This window comes from Cyanistes caeruleus, chromosome 3 (assembly GCF_971803275.1).
Source record: "Cyanistes caeruleus chromosome 3, bCyaCae1.hap1.1, whole genome shotgun sequence".
Taxonomy (NCBI): Eukaryota; Metazoa; Chordata; class Aves; order Passeriformes; family Paridae; genus Cyanistes; species Cyanistes caeruleus.
In genome coordinates, this window is record NC_141703.1 from 86,769,359 (window position 1) to 86,791,183 (window position 21,825).

Sequence of the window (21,825 nt, forward strand, 5' to 3'; positions counted from 1 at the left end):
GAACAACAAATCAAGAGGATGTAGACTTTCAAGGAAAAAATGTAAAATAATATTCTTCTACAGTTTCCTGAACTTAAGGAACTACAGGTTCCTTAAGACCAATGCCATATTTGAGGTGGACAGCCATGGCCTCCAGATGCAGTGCTCTGTAATAAGCAGAGTATTTCCTCAATCTCTTCTCTTGCCTCTGGTCAAGAGACAGGTGTCACATGCATCATACAATTTCCTTTATGCTCCAATACACATGCCCGTCATAAAATCTTGACATTTTCTGAAAAGTTGCAAAAGAGTTTCAGTGTTTTCTTTTCGTGGCACAGTCGTACTTTTATGTGGGGTCTTGGGGGAGGGCATGGAATGGTTATATTTTATTCCTTCTTTGGTTGTTCTGTTTGGTTTCTGCTTATTTTCAGTTAATGCTGGCAGAATTATATGTCATTATCATTTACATTATCATTCAGTCGCATATATGTATCATTACACCGATTATTAAAAACTAATCTACTATGAAATGGCAAATAGCAAAGAATCTGCCACTTTCCCCTCTTGGAGAATGTATAATGGCGGTTTATGTTCCTTGTCTTTTTTTCGTTGATACACTCAAGGGCAGGGAGCAGCTCTTCAGAGGGACACAGACAAGCTGGAGGAGTGGGATCAGAGGCGCCATATGAAACTGAAAATGGACAAAAGCAAAATTCTGCACCTGGGAAGAGATAACCCCTGGCAACGATATTGGTTAGGAAATGGTGAGCAGCTATTCTGAAAAGGCAACGTGGTCCCGGTAGATGGAAAGCTGGATGTGATCCCACAGTGTGCCCTGGAGGCAGTGGGGGAAAACTGCACCCTTGGCTATAAAACAGCAGAACCATATTCAGGATCTCAAAAGAAAGGAGTACTAGGATTTTTCAACCCCATCTGAAATACTGCATCCAGTTTGAGGCTCATCAATATATGAAAGGCTGATAAAATTGATCAATTGAAACAATTTCAGCAGAGGAGCACCAAGACGGTCAGGAGGCCAGAGCACTTGCACTGTGAGGAGAAACTGATGGACCGGGACTTGGTTAGCCTGGAGAAGTCTTGCGTGGGAATGATTTTCTGCAACCATCCAGCAGGAGATTCCTTCTGCAGAGTTTAAGAAGAGCAGGCCAGGCTCTTCACAGTAGTGCATGGTGGTAGGAGAAAAGGCAGAAAGCTTAATCTGTAATGAGAGGATATAGGGAGAATTTTTTCATGCTGATGAGAGTCAAGTATAAAGCACTGGAAGAGGTTGGCTAGAGAGGTAGTGCAGCCTGTATCCTTGTAGGTTTCAGGACCTGACTGGATAAAATCCTGAACAAAATGACCTGATAGTTGACCCTGATTCAAGCAGGAGGTTGTGCTAAGTCATATAATTGTAGAATGGTTTGGGTTGGAAGAGACCCTAAAGATCATCCAGTTCCAACCCCCCTGCCATGGGCAGGGACATATTCTACTGGATCAAGTTGCTCAGAGCCCCACACAACCTGTCCATGAACACTTCCAATGATAGAAGGTCACAATGAAATCTCCCTGGAACCAGCTCTTCTCCCAGCTAACAGCCCCAACTTTCTCAGTTTGTCTGTGGAAAAGAGGTGCTCCAGCCCTCTGAACACCTTAGTGGACCCCCTCAAAGATGACCAAGGTGCATTCCAACTTGAATCCTATTTTAATCTCCTGATACAATTAAAGAAGCACTGTCTTAGGGTAATTGACTGCAATTTCCCTCTGCTTCAGGTAGCTTTCACCAGCTTGGAGACAGTACCTGTTATCTTCCTACCCAAGGAAAGGCACTGCCAGGAAGACTAAGGGAGCTCACCTCACAGGGTTTCACTGAAAGGAAAGAGTCAATGCCCACAAGTTGCAACACAAGAAATTCTGGAATGAACAGAAGGACAAAAGCTTCTTGCCCTTGAAAACAGTTCAGCATACATGCCTGTAGAGAAAAAAAAAAAAAAAGTTTGAATGAGGAACTGAACAACCTAATCTAGATTTTAAGTAAGGCCTGCTTTGGTAAGGAGACTGTATTAAAGAACTTCATCAGTCCTTTCAAACCTAAATTCTTCCATGATCCTACAATTTATGTACCAGGCAGTACCAGGGAGTTTTCTCTTTCACTTCCATTTGACCATTTCCTGCAATAATGGGTTTGTAACTCAAGTCATGTGGCCAAACCTCTCCACTTTCTGCCTTTTTGTTGCTTGAGGCTGATGAGAATCAATGAATGCAATTATGTCTTTTTCAGCTAGGCTGTTAGTCTGCACACAGTACATCACATATCCACAGAAATCTTTGGGTTTGGAAGGTTTTTATGCTGTTGCCATAAGGAGTCTGGCATTAGCATGTAGCTTCCTAAGAATACAGTCTCATACCAGGCTGGGTTTTCGCTGCAATGAAGATATTCTTATACTGAGAGAGATTTACACTCCATTATTATCAATCTAAACATAGAGGGAAAGAGAAGAAACACACAACAAAAATCTCAATTCTATCTCACTTCAAGGCATAGCAGCAGAAACTTCTTTAAAACTTTTGGCTGCTACAAAGCATTGTGCTACTGTAACTTCAAATACACAAATTCTGCAAAAAGCCTGACCCTTATTTTAAAAATATACAACAGACAGCAATAGCAATAGAAATAGATGACTCAAAGAGGCCCACATTAGACTTAAAGCATTGTCAGCATCTTCTCAATCAAAAAAAAGATGTTCAACAGACATTCAGCAGCTAAGGCGGTAACAGACTCCTTCCTTGCTTCAAGCCTGTGTATAGATCCATAAAGCAAGGCAGGATATGTCCCAACAAACTTCATGTGCTTTCCAACAATGTCAGTACAAATAACATACTTAAAAAAAGATGGCTCTACTTCGAGAAAGCTCCTTTATTCTAGAAGCATTATATTCATGCCAGTGAAATACCTCCAGTGATTCACCATGGGCTGCTTGACTCTTTAACTCAAATAAATAACTTTTTCTAACTCTGTATTCAGAGGCAAGGTCAGCACAGCCAGAATCTGGATAAACATCCTGTTTGACACTCCCTGAGAATTGGAGAAATTAATTATTTTCACTCCACCTGTGTTGTTCTTGGCATGGTGCTCACTGAAAATCCTTCACTGCAGGATGTGCTGCAATGACTGCACACATGTATGAAGACTGCCTGTGTTTTGGAGGTTCCCAGGCCACTGCCTCACTGCAGAGTGCTGTAGCTGGTGTCACTGCCAGCTTCTCCACCCAGCAGCTCTCCTCCTAGACCGTCTGCCCCAAAGGGCTGGGGTGATCTACGCTAAGCACCGTGGTTTCTCTTACTAACTGGTCCTAGAGATGCTGCTGCTGCTGCTTCCAGACCTCATTGTGGCGTAAAGCTGCTCAGGGGCCCCAGGCACCTGCAGCAGATTCTTATTGCTGCCCTCTTTGCTCTGTGACCTTCGCTGTGCAGTGTGTGATGGTCACATCTGCTGCTGTGCCTGACACTAGCCTGGTGTCATGGCTCTGGTGCCACAAGGGCCTGGTACCGGTACTGGTACTGGAACTAGGGCTGGGACTGTTACTGTTACTGGCACTGGAACTGCAACTGTGACTGATGCTGATCCTGGGACTGGACCTGGGCCTGGTACTCATACAGCTACAGGGGCAGGTACCGCAACACCTTTTGGTACCAGAACTGGGACTGATACCAGTACTAGTACTGGTAGTGAGACTGCAACAGGGATTGCAGGTGGTACTGGTGCTTGGACTGGGACTGGAATTGGGTCTGGTACTGGATTTAGTACTGGTACAGGTACTTGGACTGGTTTTGGAATTGGGACTGATGCCAGAATTGGGACTGGGCCTGGTAAAGGTACTGGCACTGAACTGGTATTGATGCTGGCACTGGGCCTGGTATTTGGACTGGTACAGGTACTTGAACTGGTTTTGGAAGTGGGACTGGTGCTGGAACAGGGACTGGTGCTTGGATTGGAACTGGCGCTGCTCCTAGCACAGGCAGTGTATTGATACTGGAACCAGGCCTGGTACTGGTAGTGGAACAGGTGCTTGGCCTGTCTTTGGCACTGGGACTGGTACTGGAAGTGATGTCGGTGCTAGGACTGTGCCGGTTCAGGTGCTGACACTGCGGGGCCGGTACCAGGGCTGGTGCCGGGTACCAGGCCCGGACCCGGCCCAGGGCTCTCTGCGCATTACGACAGCGGCTCCAAACCCCCCGCCCCCTTCATTTGCATACCCGCTCCCGGCGGGCCAATGGGGCGCGGCCACCGCGGCGCCGGCCCCGCCCTCCGCGGCCGCCGGTAACGGAAGCGCCGGGAGCGGAGCGGGCCCCGCGCGCCCGGCCCGCGCGGCCTGCGGGAGCGCGCCCGGCGCGCGCGGCCCCTGCGGTGAGTGCGGGCGGGGCGGAACGGCCGCCGCCGCCGCCCCTCCCCCCGCGCCGTGCCGCGCCCCGAGCCCCGAGCACCGAGCCCTGAGCCCCTCCGGCCGCGCCGCGCCGCGCAGCGCCCTGCTGCCGGGTCGGGCACGGGGGTGGGAGGCGTCGGCCGCTGCGTGTGGGCGAGCGGCCTGCGCGCCCGATGGAGGGGTAGTGCTTCTGTGCTCGGCTCGCTCGCCGGGCCGTGCCGCTGAGCGCCAATGGATTCGGCTCTGGAGGGTGGGGTTCCGGGTGTGATTGCGACGGCGGCCCCCGGCAGCACGGAGAGGGTGCGTGGGGGCGCAGGTGGGAAGGGCATTGTCATTCCACCGTGTGTCCCGTGCTGGGGCTAATGCTGGTCCTTCTCCTCGCCCCCCCTCCCAAGCCGTGCGCGCTCGCCTCAGGCAAGTCTCCTAATCAGGTGTCGTGATCTCTTAAGGAAGAGCCGAAGGTTCCCTTAGCCCTGCCCGTGTTCCCAGCAGGATACTGTCCCAAGGCGGTGTTTGCGGGAAGAAGAGCCTTTGGCAATAAAGCACGTTGTGCCAAGTGAAGCAGGGATCACAGAGTAGTCCATTGGGATGGGGCTGTGTTTGTTATCCGGGTGGTGAGGCACTGGCGCAGGCTGCCCAGAGAAGCTGTGGGTGCCCCATCCCTGGCAGTGTTCAAGGCCAGGGTGGATGGGATTTGGAGCAACCTAGTCCGGTGGAAGCTGTCCCTGCCCATGGCAGGGGATTGAAACCAGATGATCTTAAAGTTCTCTTCTAACCCAAAGCATTCTGTGAGTCTACACACTAGAAGGCATTTATATCAGTCCAACATAAAGTACTTCTGGAAAAAAGAGGAAGTGCATTGCCAGTAGTAGTAAAGCTGTTCAGTCACAGCACACAACAAGTATTGTTCTTATTTAAGGAGATGTTTTTCCCTAAGAAATTTGTTTAATTTGAGCTGTTCTGGTAGCTTCTGGGCCAGTAGAAACAATGCTAATGATGGGAGTTGAGACCCTTCTCAAAATGCTTCCTGATGCTTATAAATGGTGTGCATTTGATTTTGAATTAATCAGTAATTACTTGAAACATTTTGGATTTATGTCATCTTTGAGAACTGTTCTCTTGCTTGTATGGCTTTACATATTCATGTCTTCAAGTTTTTCCTGCATTCTTCTAAAGTATCCTGGAATCTACCTGCTTACCCTAGACTTTGCAAAGAGGGTAATATGTGTGGATTGAATGTAAGATTTCTGAAAGCCATGGGAGCAACTCTTTAGTAAATGGCTTATTCTGGAGGCTGAGATGCCCCTGGAGGACTCTAAGTGTGTTATCAGGAACAGATGATCATGCCTTCTCTGCTTGTGAAGGCGTGTCCTCTTGTTCAAATCATTGATTTGAACATTGATTCAATCATTGATTTGATTGATCAGAGTCAAGGCCCTGAACTAATGCTGGGAGGGAGCTGAGTTGGGACCATTTTAGTAGGAGCATGAGGAAACAAAACATTACCAAGAAAAGCTTGAAGTGCTTTCCTCAGCTTTAAAGAAGTGCAGACTACTTCTGCCTGCTCTTAGTAGGATAGAACATAGTCAAATTCCAAGAGGAAGAATCAAATTGAAAGATTTTCATCAAAAGATGTCCAGTTGTGCTTTTAACACCAAGTGAACATAGGCTCAGTGGCTGTGTTGCAGTGAGTAATAGAAGAGATGTTGATAGATGTTCTCTGAAGCAGAGAATGGTTTTCTTACCTCCTTCAAAATACTTTTTCTGTGCAGCTGATTAACCTTTCGTGTAGTGCTGCTTGAGCTTGAGGCAGCAACCCATACATGTAGCTTTGGCTAGGCTTCCATTTTCACTGAAGTAGGTTTGGCCTCAGATTCTGCAATTTGGTGATGTTTTTGAGGTCCGCTTGCAATTCCCCTGATCTCTAAGTATTTACATTTTTGTAACCATTTGGAGCTTTTGATAATTAGTGTACATCCTCTAGCTATTATCACAAAGAGATTACTCAGATTTTTTTTTTCCAAACAACTACAGAAATACAACTAGCTTGGGAAAAATGGGGGGTGAAGGGTGGTGCCAGAAGTGCCTCCTGCTCTGAACTGCTGCCCCAGTAGCACCAGCTAGAACAAGGATGTCTACTTCTAGTCTCCAGTATTTGTCTTCTTTTAGGTCTCTATTTTTTCTGGGTTGAAGTGACCAGGAAACAACTGAAGCATCCAGGATACTAACTGCACATTGTTTGATTTGTGCTGAAGGGTGGTGTTTCACTTCTTGGAAGAAAAAGTGAACTTGAGGACATATTTGGGAAGACTGCCCAAGTGTTTTTCTTAAACAAAGTGGATGAATTGCTGACCTTTTCTGGGAGTGGGGCAAGTTTTTTCTCTGAAAGATTCCCTGAAACTTACTTAGAATTTTCGCTTGGAGAGGTTGTTGCAGGATGTTGACATATTAGGAAATACATGCAAATAGAGTTTAGCACTTTCAGAGTTTTCAGAATTTTATTGACAAACAAAGAATGAGCTGAATTCCGGCAGGGACTGTTCTTCTAAAGGTATTCTGGCATAGCTCTTGGTAGGCTTAAACTTGTCTAGCTGCTTTTTGACCTTCCAAAGATTTGCAGCATCCACACCATACCATGAAAAGAAATCCCATAGGTTGCCATCTGGTTCATGAACTTCTTCTTTCACTTACTTTGTGACATGTGCAATGTTTGATAGGTGTCTCCTCTATGTCAGAAGAAAATGTGATTATTCCCTATTTGGCTTTGTCATGATTTCGTAGACCTCTGTATCCTTTCCTCAGTTCTTTTTTTCCATCCTTCAGAACCCTGTGGTGGTCATTGCTTGTGTGGGAGCCACTCTTGCTTTCAGTGTGAACCTTCTCTGTAAATACAGAGTACCAGGAATTTTACTGTGTCATTTTTAAGTGGGTGCATTAGGGGGAAAATTCTTCTTAATGTAGTGTAAACGAATAATCTGCTGTGGTCTTGCACAGTTAAATAATTGTATTCTTTGTCTTAGTTTTAAGTTTTTTTCTTACAACTTTTGATTTCCAGTCTGATTTTTTGAGGTGAGTACCTAGTAGATGTTTCCATCAAGCTGTTGGATGTAACCCAAACACCTCATTCTTGAGAAGTGTGAATGAAGAGCCTGCTGTATATTTCTGAGTGGCCTTAATCCAATAACCATCAATATGAAATTTAGCACCTCTCTGATCACATAAAGCCTATAGCTCTTGCCTTTACTGTCACACTTTACAGACAATTAACAGAATTTTGAGTGTTTAACTAAGTTAAAGGATACTACTGGATAAGTAGCAAATTGAGAATTTTTATCTGAAAAAGAAAGAGCAGATCTTTCCTCAGCATGACAGGATTTTTCTTTTTTTTTTTTGGTAGTTATTGCAAATGTACTTTATTTTGCTTTTTTTATAAATTTATCTAAACTTTTTTTGTGTGTATGTGTGTGAATGTTTCAGGAAATGCTTCAAGGACCATCAGAAGATGTGTTTGCAAAGATGGAAAGTCCAGTTGAAGACATGGATACCTCTGATACCCAGTGGGGCTGGTTTTATTTGGCTGAGTGTGGTAAATGGCATATGTTTCAGGTAAATACCTATGAAGTTATATTTACTCTGATGGATTCCATACATTGAATTACCTATGGCCGAGTGTGTCTTAATGTTCTTTTTATTTTATTTTGAAGACTGACTCAAACAGTCACTGCTCTATTAGCAGTGAAGATATTGAAAGGAGTTTCCGAACAAACCCTCACGGATCTCTGTCTTTTACCACTGCAAAGTTTAACTACACACTGGACTTTTCAGGTATGTGTCTGTCCAAAGAGTAAATTTAAACCACAGAAGGTCTCAGATACACCAGCACATTTGTTCATTCAGCAGGTTATTGTCCTCATATCTGGTGCAAAAACATGATTAAGAATGTCTCCTTTACTGGAAAGCACATAGGAGTTTTTAGAAGCAGCTGCCCTGTTTTGTACACAGAATTTTTTGCGTAGTTTACAGAAATAGCTAGGAATAGCATGTTTTGTTTAATAGCACTTAATTGTGTTCCTACTGCTTGCTTCAGCTGTAGGTGGCTTTTAGGACATATCTCTTAAACTGGGAAGGTTGAACCTTTTTTCTTAAGTGTGCAACTTCCCATAGGCTTGGAAAACCTCTTCCATTCAGTCTGTGTAAGAAACAGTGCTGTAAAGGAGACTTCCTGCAAAATACTGGCATCAAAGTGATTTAATAATTCAGCAGGTAGTTGAAGCCAGTTCTGTTCTCAGAATAACAAGGAGATAGGCAAAAAGATTTACTAGGAAATTCTAAAGATCTCACTTATGCTGTTCGTGTAAAATACAGAGTATTACAGGTTTCTAATGGATGTAAATAATTATCATTATAATCTCTTCTTTCTTCAAAGGTGTGTTCTAGTAAATGTCTTTTAAGTTTTTCTATTCATAGATGGTTTATTTTCTGATTAAATTGCAAAACAGCTGTATGTTTAAAGATAGGAAATTAAGGAAATAAATACATATTCTGATACATGTATTTGAATTTCAAATATTTCAAATACAGAAAGTGGGACTGAGTAAAACAGCAATATCCTGGCAGTAAAGTGGTATCTAACAATACAAGGAGTTTTAGGCTTACTTGTGTTGAAATGTCTCTTCATAAAAAACTATGTTAAGAATAAAAACACTACAAGCAAATCTTAAAGAACAATTTTTATGTTACTCTTTAGGTCATGATGTCTTACACTAAGGATAGTGTATTCTTTGTCGTCCCATTCAAGTCACTGGAAGTTTTGGCTGTGATTTAGTCAGGTTGAATGTTAGATAGATATTAAAAAAATAAATGATTCGTGTGCATAGTATTTGGGCATTTTGCCAACTCCTATAAATGCCAATGCTTTTAGAAACATTTTTTGAAAATGCTGATTTGTTACTTGTTGAAATAGGAATTCCTGTCAAGTAATTTAGGGTGTAGTAACGTTCTTTTAAAAGATGACACTTAAATGTTTCATATGCTGCAGATGAATTCCCAAAAATTTCATACTAATTCTTGTTTTATGCTCAGTGATGAAACAAATCAACCTAACTACCCTTAAACAACGTCCAATAAAGCGAGCTCCCTTTGCAATCAATTCATTCAGGTAAGGAAATAAGAGAAAGTCTCTGTATTTTTTTTATCCCTGATTCTTCTAAGTAAAATGAAACAAAAATGTTTTATCTTTATTGTTTATATTTCTTTGCTTTTGGAATCACTTGTTCTGAATAACTGTTGAATCAGAATTGCTGCAGGGAAGCAGCACCAAAAAATGGAATCCATTGACTCTATAAATTATTTAGAAGTATTATTGTAATAGCAAAAAAAGATTGAGTTATACGTCATGCCTGTATTTTACTCATTTACTCTAAAATGACTTGGAGTTGAATTGTGTTGTAACAATTATTTCATGAGTCTAATTGCTTTAGATTGTCAGTTTCTTGCCATTTGACCAGTCATTAGATGTAAAGGTAGCTGATGTAAACCTGGAACTCACTAAACAATAAACTGAGCTATGCAGTGTTACTACCACAGATGAAATTGAGTACATGGGATATGTGGGTTTTTTCCCCAAATAGTTTATAAGAAAAAATTCAGTTCTGAATTGTAGTGTTGTTATACATTCAAAAAGAAATTTGTTATTTGACATAAGAAATAAAATAGCAATCTGTTTACACTGTCAAGAAGACCTGTGTTTTTGAAATGTCAACGCTTTTTCAGTAGATATTTGCTAAATAGTGGCAATTTACTTTGTTTTTTCAATAATTGCAATCAATACTCTTATTTCCATGTGGTGTCATTCTTTACTTTTAGAAAATTCTTTCTTTTAGTCCCAGTTTTAAGGCCTTATAGCTTCTGTGTATGTAGTGCATGTGCTTAAACCACTCTTGTTTAGTAGCTGTGTAAAAACTTCTTGGGGGTCGCTTTTTTTGCATACTGTGTTGTTTGGAGGAGTTTGACAGGAAAAAAATGCCTCATGTCTTTGAAGTGATGCGTTTTTTTAACTTTTTTGTTTGAAGTTTCATCTGTGAAAATGAGGCTATCCCTATGCCTTCACACTGGGAGAATGTAAATACTGAGGAGCCATACCAGGTAAGAGTTGGTGTGCAACTTGGTCAAAAACATGGGACAATGAAATAATGCATTGAATTGAAATCGCACTAACCTTTTTTTTTCCAGCTTATTCCATTGCAAAAGAAAACAAATGAATATAATGAAGTTTCTAGTCTCTTTGGAAAAACAATGGATAGCCACCGAATTAAAAGAATTAAGAGAATACAAAATCTAGACTTGTGGGAGTTTTTTTGCAGGTGAGATTATTTCTAAAACCAACAGTTTTAGGATTGTTAATGGAGAAGTTTTAAGTCATGCATCAGAAATATGTTTAACTGTTTTTATTATAAATGGAATTTTTGTTACTTTTTAACTTCTAAAGATTTTCTTATTTGTCATTTCTCTTTATTCAAAATTTAATTTTCAAGCCTGTGTAGCTTCTACAGGTGCAGAAATGTAATACTTGTAGAAATGTATTAGATAAAGCTGTAGCAAAATAATGTATTTAAGATGTTCAGAATATCTGTGTGGTTGATGCCCATGAAATAATCTCGACTAAGTTAAAGAGTGAGGAAATAACTAACCAGATATATACTAAAATCTTGCTTAAGTTACATGATTTTTTAAAAAATACGTAATTTGTTGTTAATTTAAAGCTATATCATTACCATGTGTGAGGAAGTGAAATTCCTTACATATGTTAATGGTTAAGAGAGTTATCCTACTTTTAGTTAGGTTTCCTTTCTCTCTTGGTGGAGTGAGGAAGTGGGTCAGCAGAACTGCTTCCTTGGACTTCCAGAGGTCAGACTTTGGGTTGTTCAGGAGACTGTTGGACAGAGTCCCTTGTGAGGCAGTCCTGAAGGGCAAAGGAGTCCAGGAAGGCTGAACACTCTGCAAGAGGGAAATCCTAAAGGCTCTGGAGCAGGCTATCCCCATGTGCTGAAAGACAGGTAGTAGAGAAATAAGATCATCCTGGCTGAACACAGAACTTTGGCTGGAATTCAGATAAAAAAGAGAGTTTATGACCTTGGGAAGAAGGGGCAGGCAACTCAAGAGGAGTAAAAGATGTTGAGATGTTTTGCAGGAAGAAAATTAGAAGGACCAAAGCCCAACTAGAACTTAATTTGGCCACTGCTGTAAAAGACAATGAAAATACATTTAAAGTAAATCATCAACAAAAGGTAGGCTGTAGATAATCTCTGTTCTTTACTGGATGTGGGGGAAACATAGTGACAAAGGATGAGGAAAGGACTGAGGCAATGAAGGCATTAAAGTAAGACAGTTGTTATCTGGGCACTCCAGACCCTGAGCTGGTAGACAGAAGCGGGGAGCAAAATGCAGCCCTCATAATTCAAGAGAAAATGGAACCTGCTAGCCCACAGAGGTCTATGGGTACCACTGGCGGGTACCAAAGGAGATGGGGAGGTGCTCACTGAGCCACTTTCAACCATTTACCAGCAGTCCTGGCTCACTGGGGAGGTCCCAGTTGGCTTCAGTGAGCAAATGTGATTCCCATGCACCAACAGGATTGGAAGGAAGATACAGAGAACTACAGACCTGTCAGGCTGAGCTCAGTGCCAGGGAAGGTCAAGGAGCAGCTCATTCTGAGTGCCATCACACGTGCAGGGCTACCAGGGGTCAGGCCCAGCCAGCATAAGTTTAGGGAAGGCAGGTCCTGCTTGATGACCCACCTCACCTCCTTCTGTGATCCACTAAGTGGATGAGGGAAAGGCTGCAGTTATTTTTTACCTGGACTTCAGTAGAGCCTTTGACACTTGTTTTCCCACAGCATTCTCTTGGAGAACCTGGCTGCTCATGGCTGGGGGAGGTGCACTCCTTGCTGGGTAAAAAACTGTCTGGATAAAACTGTCAGGCCCAGGGAGAGGTGGTGAATGGAGTTACACCCAGCTGGTCACTAGTGGGGTCCCCCAGGGCTCAGTGTTGGGGCTGGTCCTGCTTAATTATCAGTGACCTGAGGGGATCAAGGGCACCCTCAGACACTTTGCAGGAGACACCAAGCTGGGTAGGAGTGTGGATCTGCTGAGGGCAGGAAGGCTCTGCAGCGGGATCTGGACAGGCTGGATCCATAGGTCAAGGCCAGTGGTGTGAGGTTCAATAAGGTAAAATGCCAGGTCCTGCCCTTGGGTCACAGACAGTGCCATAAGCACTCACTGGTGAAGAAATTATTGCCTGGTAGTATATTACAAAGAAAGCTATTCCAGCATTTCAAATTCACTTATTTTGGAGTCCCAGGGAGGAAGGTTGAAAAGGGGATGATACTTAGTCTAGCATTTCAGTTTGGAGTTGTCAAGGAGCACAAATAAAAAAAGGTGTTGGTCAGTGAGATTGCTGACCAGTTTTAGAAAAAGCTTAGCTGCTTACATAGGTACAAAAAACATGTCTCTGGGTATTTACTTTTACTGTAGTTTTTGCCTTTTATTGAGTGAATTGGCTGGATGAGATTTTTCACAGTGCTGAATCAACTTAATTTTGTTGAACCGTATTATCTTGTCACTGCTTGTGGAAGGTGCTAAGATGGTGCTTTTTGGAACAGTTGGACTCCTCAATATCTGTTCCAAATTACCAAAGTATCCTGTTGTGGCATCTCTGCATTCTGCACACACAGCTTGCCAGTGCACCCAGTATATTCCATTGTTTAGAAGGAACAGTTGCTACTTCTTAAACTTTTACGGTTTTGTAAAAGTGTTTTGTCTAATTGATAAGGGATTACATTTGATCATTGCTTGAATGATTATTTGCATCACTGTAGTGGTCAGAGCACATTTGCGTTTTACAGTAGTTCCTATGTTAATGACAATTCTAAATTGGCTTTATGAAATGAACTAGTCAGAGATAGTAAAGGACTGTTACAGAACATCTTTTGACAATTGATTATTCAGTTTTTCCATAAATTTGTTCCATTCCCCTGTTTCAAGAGAAGTTACTTGAGGCTACATTTATGTATATTGTCAGAGATCAACAGCCAACAACAGAGGGCTGCTGGTTGAAGAAATTTCAGATGTTCTTCATAACTAGCCCTTAGATCAGTTTTTGCTGGTTTGCCTAGGTAATAGTGCTTTATAATCTACAAACTTCGTTATCCCTTCCACCATGACATTAAAGTAGGTGGAAGAAACAAAATGTGCAAAATTACCTTTCTTTTAAAGATGTATCTGCAGAAAATGACCACACTGAAACTAATAACACATGAACAATGTTGATAAAATTGATGTAGGAAGACCTTTTTTCCAAATCTTAGACTGTGTCAGGAAATAATCCTACAGCATTCAGCAATGTGTGATTTCTAAATATGTACCTTAAGAATTCTGACCTGTTTAAAAACTAGATTAATCCAATTGTAAAGTGGAATGTGTTAGGTCTGTACCCTGAGCAGTGTTTTCACAGTAGCAATTTAGCATGTTTTTACAACTAGTTATTTTTTATGTGCTTATTTATGTATTTATTGTGTGTTTTCTGTAGGAAGAAAGCTCAGCTGAAGAAGAAAAGAGGTGTCCCAACGATTAATGAGCAGATGCTGTTTCATGGCACCAGTAATGAATTTGTAGAAGCAATATGTATTCATAACTTTGACTGGAGAATAAATGGGATGCATGCTGCTGTGTATGGAAAAGGTAAGTATTGCTGTCACACAGTGGTAGTGTTAGCAGCTCAACATTGTGCTCCTTGTAGTGTGCACTTTGTGATGCATGCCTTGTGTTTACCCAAGAGCTGTTTAATACACCTCTACTTTTATGGCAAGTGTAATTAAGGATGCAGTAAGGAATGTGATTGTCACAACTGCCTAGTAGGGCTAGGGAGCATGGGGAAGGGATGCCCAGCAAAGCAGTCTTGATCATGAGACAATCTCCCTGGTAAAATGTTCACACTAAAAATATTTGATCATATTGTCATAACAATTAACAACAACAGAAGAATTGCTGATGAACACAGACTGACATTTTTCATCATCTTGATAGCTATGCCCTCTTAGTCATGGTAAGAACATCATCAAATTTTCTATGCTTTTTATTTGAAAGGGACCTATTTTGCAAGAGATGCATCATATTCCAGCCATTTCTGCAAAGAGAGCATGAAGCACGGAGATACTTTCCAGATTCATGGTGTGAACCTGCAGCCTCATCTGCACAGACCAGATAAAGTCATGTTTCTTGCTCGTGTATTAACTGGTGACTATATCGGCGGTGATTCAAAATACATAAGGCCTCCTTCAAAAGACGGAAGCTTTGTGAACTTGTATGACAGCTGTGTGGATAATACCTGGAACCCAAAGATCTTTGTCATCTTCGATGCCAACCAAATCTACCCTGAGTACTTAATAGAATTTTGTTAAGTTTGAACTGAGTACTGTTTGTGGTTCTTTGATACTTTTGTTTCTTTTGTAAAGACAACAACATAGAAACACGATGCATGAAAGAGAGGTGAAAGAAAAGCTGGCATACACTTTTGGAGGAGGGAAGCTATTAAATAATTATGAGAGACTCGTGAACTGTTTTTAAAAATCTGTAAACTTTACTGATGCATTTTTCAAATTTAGAGACTATTGCAAATCTGAAATTGCTTAGTGAGCCTTAAATACATTGAGCATTGGTAAGTTTTCAAAGGCAAGATATACGTTTTGATTTTCTAAAGTATATTAAAAGCTGTAGAAATATGCCTCTAATATAGTATGCATATGATGAAACTAATCTTTTATAAAGATTGCCTATAAAACATAAAGTAAGAACAGCAACAGCAAAACCCCAGGGGACATGGCTCTGTGTGTGTGTGTGTGTGTGTGTGTTCTGTAGTACATGTTAATTTCTTTAGAGGTCTCTTAGTTTGGATTCTAAACCCAAAAAACCAAAAAGGATCTACAGCTCCTTCATCACTTTCCTCCAGATAAAGTTCAACAAGGCTGTCAGGTTTAACTTTATGTACATTTTACTGTAAGCTTCAATTATTTACTGGAAAAATAACAAAGCCCTTGCAGTATGATTTGTCGGTTTTGATGGAAAGAAGGCCTATAAAGTTGTGGTTAGTTGTTAGTTGTTTGGTATGTTGGGCTCACTGTTGGGATATCAGCAGTGCCATACACCTTTCTCAGTTCTTATCCAATGGAATTTTTGCCATCTTGTTACAGTATCCATGTGCTGCTGTAATTCCTGTCTGGACAGAGTTTAAGACACACTCAGTGCTCATATACTTGGTGTTACTGAAGACAATGTTCAGATTAATTTAACTGGAAACAATACAGTCAATCAAACAAGGAAAATTTCAAAAGAGGCCATCCTTTGTTTTTTAAGCACTGTAATAGAAAACTTTCAGTAACAGTTGTGTACACCAGATTTTCATAACAAGAATTTCATAGCAAGAGCAAAACAGACAATATTTGGGTAAAGAACAAACCTGAGTACCTAAACACATGAAGAGGCTGAGGAAGGGGCTGTTACAGTGGAGTGCACTGTTGTGTGAAACAATTTGCTATGGAATTGTGTCCCCAGTGTCACTTCTTAAAGGACCTAAGTAGCACTAATGAATAAAGTCAAAGATTAAACCTTTCCAGGCTTTTACTTTGGCTATGGCCAGTAACAAGTCCCTGTAGAATCAGTATATAATTATGTCAGATGTAGAATGATCTGTGTTGGTTTGTTAGAGAATTGTTAATCGACTTTTTGGAGTTGAAAAAGCTGTGTTTGAAATATATTGCATTTAAAGGCACTGCAGCTGCTGGCATGACGAGGTCTACTCAAAGCCATACTAAACCTGTGGAACTGGAAGCAGAAGATGACGACATATCTGGCATCATAACTGAGGACACAAATATCTCTTCCTTCTCCTGAGTGCTGTTACCATTGTTTGTCTTTCACAAGTTGTGCATCTGTTTCTATTTGTAATTTGATGGCAGTTTTCCTGTCCCTAAACCATTTAGGGCTAAAATGCATTTTCCTTTATTTTAGGAAGTATAATTTCTGATCCCAGTTGGGAACTCTAGTTCTACTCTCATAGGTATGATTTGTGTTTGATTCACTACTACACTCACTCTGCAAAAGGCACTTTGTTCCCCACATTGTATGAAGTAATAGCAAATAATGCAGGGAATTTATGTATTACTGAATCCTGTTTATTCTTACACAGTATTCTACAGAGCATACATTTTGTGAAACTAGCAAATACATGTGCTGTTGTTCCTTTGATTTTATCTTTTATTTCTACTGAAACTGATGTTTTTAGTTTAAAAACCCTGAAGTTTCTTTTTTAGCGCCTCATGGACACAAAAGTACCCCAATCTTTACTGATCTCAGAGACTTTTCTGATTGTTTGTGTGGTGGTGTCTTGTTTGCTGCTTAATTTGAATTGAATGGCACAATCTTAATCTTACTGCACAATTGAAATTTACCTCTTCTTTGAATGTTCAATGTGTTCTGCTTTTTGTGTTGATGAATTTTGTTATTGAAGATGTCTGTAAAATAACTGTCCTTTCTCTGGCAAGGGGAGAGCAGTTATTATTGCAAGCGAAGTCCAGAACTGTATAAATAACCAATACAGGAAATGGACTTAATAAAAGGAGCAGTGAGAAAGAAAGGGAGGAAAATAATTTCATGGCCTTTAGATTGTTAAAGAAAAGAGAAGGGATGTTTGTATGATTCTGGGGAAGGAAACCTGCTGTTTTCTGTTGCTGTTTCATGTAGTGAAACTTTATTCTCCATTTTGGGTTTACACCTGTGCAAGAGAGCCTGTTACTCTCTTAGGTGTCTTGATCTGAGGTAGAGCTTTCTTAGTAAATTATACTTGTGTCAGAGTGTTTTCACATGAGTACAGCACTTCAGGATGAATAGAAACATAAGATCAGCTCATACTGGCCTCTTGGACCAGCTGTGTTTTTTACAGTTGGTGTGTACTCAGTTATTGCTGAATGGATCTCATTTCATCCAGAGCAGTTTGGAAGTGTCTGTCTGCATTCTAGTTCATTTACAGGGTCAGTTTGCATGAATTCTTGTTTTAAAGTTAGAGCCCAAAGCGAGAAAAAAAGGATACAACTCTACTTTTTAATGGATGTCCCAGTATAGCCTCATCCAAGCTACATGTGAGATACATAATGTGCTGGCTGGAGTTGGTGACTTAAATTCAGGACTGCACTGGATGCCATTTCAGCTGGTGGCTTGAGGACAACTCTCACCCTTTTTGAACCTTTATCAGTACAGAAGATCATAGCAGAAAGGCTCATGTGAGTCTGTGGAGTCTACATAGTGGAGATTACTTTCAGGAAGATGAGCTCATGTCAGTCTTAAAATTCCTGTGACCTCAATGTCCATCAGAGCTGTAACTATTTTCAGGCACTGTCCAAAACAGTAGACTCACAAAACAGCACTGGCCTACTCCAGTATAGCCACCTATCCTTCACAAGTCACAAAAAATACCATGGAGGCTGACAGATAGAATATTTTACCCCATTTTAAAGCCAACTGGCCTCTCTTACACCCCTCTCTGTTAAGCCCCTTTGTTCTCCTTGACTCTGCCTTCCCCTGTTTATCCCCCACCCCATGGCTGTGTACAGCACCATTGATTCCTGCACCCCTCCCAGTCCGATCCCCCAGTACCATTTCCAAAGTCCAGGATGAGATAAACTTTCACACACTCCTACATGCTCTTATTGGTTAATATGACTGACCAGGTTTGGTTCTCATCACTGCCTCCCTTACCATGTCAGCCAGGTTTATCCCCAGACATTGTTCTTGGCTTCCTCCTTGTAGTCCCTGTTGTGTCAGAAAAGGTAGTAGAAAGTGTCACTCTCCTTCCACATACTCCTACAGATAATTGTTCCACATAACTTGTCCAGCAATTTTAGTGCCATGCTTGTCCTAACTTGGGGATTTAGTTGGAGAGGTCACATTTCATTCCTGTGGTAATGAATAGACAAGAGACAGCCAAGGTGAACACCACCAAGACTGGAAAGCTGCATGTTTGAGTGGATTTTTTAATTGGAAGGGGCTCACTTGAATGTACAGAAATAGGATGGTATTTGGTGTATATTGCGATAAGCTAAAAACAACAACAACAACAAAAAAAAAAACCCTGCAGTGTGGTAGAGAGTATAAGTATGGGGAAAGGACCTGACAGTAATCAGTTCCATATTTATGGAATACCATAAAATGAGTTTCTCTTCCTTGTGTGCTTTGAGCCGAGTTTGATACTGCTGTCATGTTAAGGTCTGCAAACCAGCTGGTTCTGGCTGTTTGTACACTTACTTGCAGACATTTGAAGATTAATTTACTGCTACTACTTTTAGAGTCTTTTGCAAAAGACATTGCGAGTCCACTGCTAGAAACAAGTCTGAAGCTCTGCTCTTCTCAGCTATTGACTGAAACATCTTTCATTTCTGTATTTGTATTTTGTCTACTGTCTTTGAGGTGTTTTTGTTTCAGTATTTTCCTTTCTAGAAAAACATTTTTGCAATTAGAGAAGGATGAAAGAAGAAGAGAGGATAAGTGTATCAGCATTTGGAAGCTGCTGGGCCCATGTCGGGAGACTGCCCATCAGGAAGGCAGGTAGTGGAAATGACATTATGTTTCCAGTCTGAAGCCAAGATCAGTCACATCCATTTCCTGTTTGTCTGCTGGCCAAAAAAGGCCCAATTTAATTTAAAAGGAATGAAATCATACTGGCACCAAAAGGAACAATCTCAAATGTTTCTTATGTTTACTCAGCTTCTTCACTGATACAGTTTTCTTCCCTTGGACTCTTAAAGCAATGTAATATATAAACCAATACAGGCAGTGAGTATCTGACTCATGTCCAGGTTTCAGGAACAACATAAGTCTTTGGCCTGCTCACCTCCCTTTTCCTGTTCCAATGCTTTGCTTGCATTCATGTTCCCATAAAGTGAAACAGATGAATTATTTGGAACATTGTTAAAAACTAATTTGAAGTGGGAATATGCTAATGTAGTGTATTGTATTATATAACGTGTTTGGTTCCAGACCTGGAGGTGACCAAGTATCTCATATATGCAATCTTTTCTTTCTAGTCAATATCTGCCTTTGAGGTGATGAAATTTGTCCAAGAAAGTAATCCCAACTGAGAACAGTTGCTGGAAATAAGCCTTTCATAGGATGATTGTATGTTGGATACACTGTGTTATTGTCTATGTATTAACTAGAGATTACTTTTAAAAGACTTATTTCTGTAAGGGGACTGGCTGACACAAATACTATCCATCACAGATTTTGTTTTAACACAGCTGTTGATAGTATGAATGATGAACATACTGTAGCCTGACAAAGCTCTATCAGCTGATTACTGGATGTTTATGAGAGTGACTTAAATAGCAGCTCCAGACTGTTATTTTTTAATTATTTTGATTTTTAGTATGAGAAATATGACCCAAAACAATGGGATAAGACAAGGACAAAAGATGGAAGCTGGGGGTGGAATCACTGGGAGAAAAATGGTTACATAAGTGAAAGAGTGCATGAGTTTTTATGTACACTGGGTCTGGGGAGTGATGCGAGAAGGGGAGAGAACATAAGAATATTACTGCTTTAAATCTGTCCTTTAAAATTTTAAACTCTGTTTTCATGCTGATCTTCCTGGATGTTTAGCAATGTTTATATATTCCCAGTGGGATAGAGTATTGGATAGAGAGTCAGGGGACCTGTAGTCAAATTTTCATGTCTTTTGACACATTGTGATGAGAGCAGATTTGCAGAAGTGGTGCACAAATGATACAGAGTTGTCAGAAGTGAGAGGTGTAGCTACAGCCCCTCTTCTGAGCACTGTTGCAAGGAGCATGTGGATAGCAAGGTGTTGCTGTCTGCTGTAAATGTAACTTGTTGGCTTCTGGCTTCTCAGGGGGCCACCATACTTCCTGAAATATCCCCACTCCAGGATACAAAGTCCTTTGTCTTTGCATCTCTTCCATGGCAAGTGTGTGGTATCAAACTTAATGTATTTAATCAATCACTGTAGTGTGACAAAAGGAGAAAAATGTTATGGTTTACATTAACAAATCAGAGAAAACTGCTACTGCTCTAAATTTTCTGCTCCATGAAGCAATTGATTTCTGGAAAGAAACTGTCTTCTGTTGTGTATTACATTAGGTATTGCAATAGATCTCCAGTTTTTTTAGCCTTTAGCTGCTATGGTGGTAAATATGACTGATTTTCGAATTTCAGAATATAAACCTGTGCTGTCTCTTTGTAAAAAACAGGTTTCTATCAAACATGCTCATAAAGGTGGTGAGTTTCTGAAAGTTTTCTTTGATGCACAAAATCCCTCACTGAACAGAATTTAATAGTCTATCTATGAAATTACATTCAATAAGACAATATCATTCTCTTTATAGTGACTATTCATTTAAACTGAAAATCCCTGAGCAGAAGGTGTGTGTCTAACAGAGCCTTGAGCTATCAGTGCACTTCAGGGCTGGAATCTATGTAATGCTTCATCACAGATGGACAGCTTGTGGACAAAAAATACAGTTTACCACCTCAGCATAAACGTGGGGGGAATTGGTAAGGCAGTATATAATTAAAGCTGGATTTGACCCAGGATACCTTTCCCTTAGGAGAGAAGATCAAGATTTTTAGTTACAGTGTTTTAAAGGTTTATGGTTCAGCAAACTGTGGAATATTGGGTAAAATTAGAACTGCAGCATAGCACAGACTGAGAGAGAAGTACTCCACTGTACTGCTGGCTCCACATCCTCACAGGGAAACATTCTAAAATGGTGTTTTTCTTTTAAAATAAAAATTAAATGCTAATTTTTTTTCAGTTTGAGAAATATGAAGAGGATGGCTGTAAAATGTGTTAGGAAAAAAAAAGACATCAACATGAAGAACTGATTTTAATGTTCCCCTGGGAATGTTGTGGTTTTTAATATTTCAGAAATGGGTTTGCTTAGCCCTGAGGGAAAGGGATTGGAAGAGCATGATAGACATGAGCCTGCACGAAGACTGTACGTTCAGTATTAAGGGGGAAGAAATAGGTCACCGTGTATTAGATAGCTCATTTGGTTTCCTTTAAAGCCACAGGAGACAGTGACTGCTGAGCTGCAGTTAGGAAGTTGCCTTGTATTCTGAAGGACAGCTCAAATGAGCAATGTAGCTGTCCTTGCTTTGGTATACACAAATACACCTGTTAATTCATGCTTTTTGTGGGGCTGATGGTAACTTAACTGATGGGAAAAGTGCCTGTTTATGCAACAGCTCTAGTTATTCATGTGCCAGTGCTGAGCTGCACATGGCTTAAGGAAAACATTTTTAATGCGGGTTGTGTGGAAGGAAATACTTGTTATTTTTTGGTAATTTATTATACATTA

General features: G+C 40.8%; 1 protein-coding gene and 1 long non-coding RNA gene across 8 annotated transcripts; one reads left to right on the plus strand and one right to left on the minus strand.

Annotated features, from left to right (window-relative positions):
- Window positions 1-298: 298 nt before the first annotated feature.
- LOC147654306 (uncharacterized) lies at window positions 299-3,438 on the minus strand. The gene is made up of 3 exons (XR_015284918.1): window positions 3,091-3,438; window positions 1,835-1,951; window positions 299-1,198 (listed from the first exon to the last, which is right to left on the minus strand). It is a non-coding gene; the product is annotated as an uncharacterized LOC147654306 (long non-coding RNA).
- On the plus strand, window positions 3,431-17,090 carry PARP11 (poly(ADP-ribose) polymerase family member 11). 7 transcript variants are annotated; one of them, XM_023922727.2, is made up of 8 exons: window positions 3,431-3,651; window positions 7,881-8,009; window positions 8,108-8,228; window positions 9,486-9,561; window positions 10,475-10,547; window positions 10,635-10,765; window positions 13,989-14,140; window positions 14,546-17,090. In XM_023922727.2, the coding sequence occupies exons 1-8, from the start codon at window positions 3,598-3,600 to the stop codon at window positions 14,857-14,859; spliced, it is 1,050 nt and encodes a 349-aa protein (XP_023778495.1). In that variant the 5' UTR covers window positions 3,431-3,597; the 3' UTR covers window positions 14,860-17,090. The 7 variants fall into 7 exon arrangements, with proteins under 7 accessions (XP_023778495.1, XP_086738648.1, XP_023778499.2 ...); XM_086882522.1 differs by having other exon boundaries at window positions 3,571-3,795; XM_023922731.2 differs by having other exon boundaries at window positions 3,571-3,732.
- The last annotated feature ends 4,735 nt before the right edge of the window (window positions 17,091-21,825 follow it).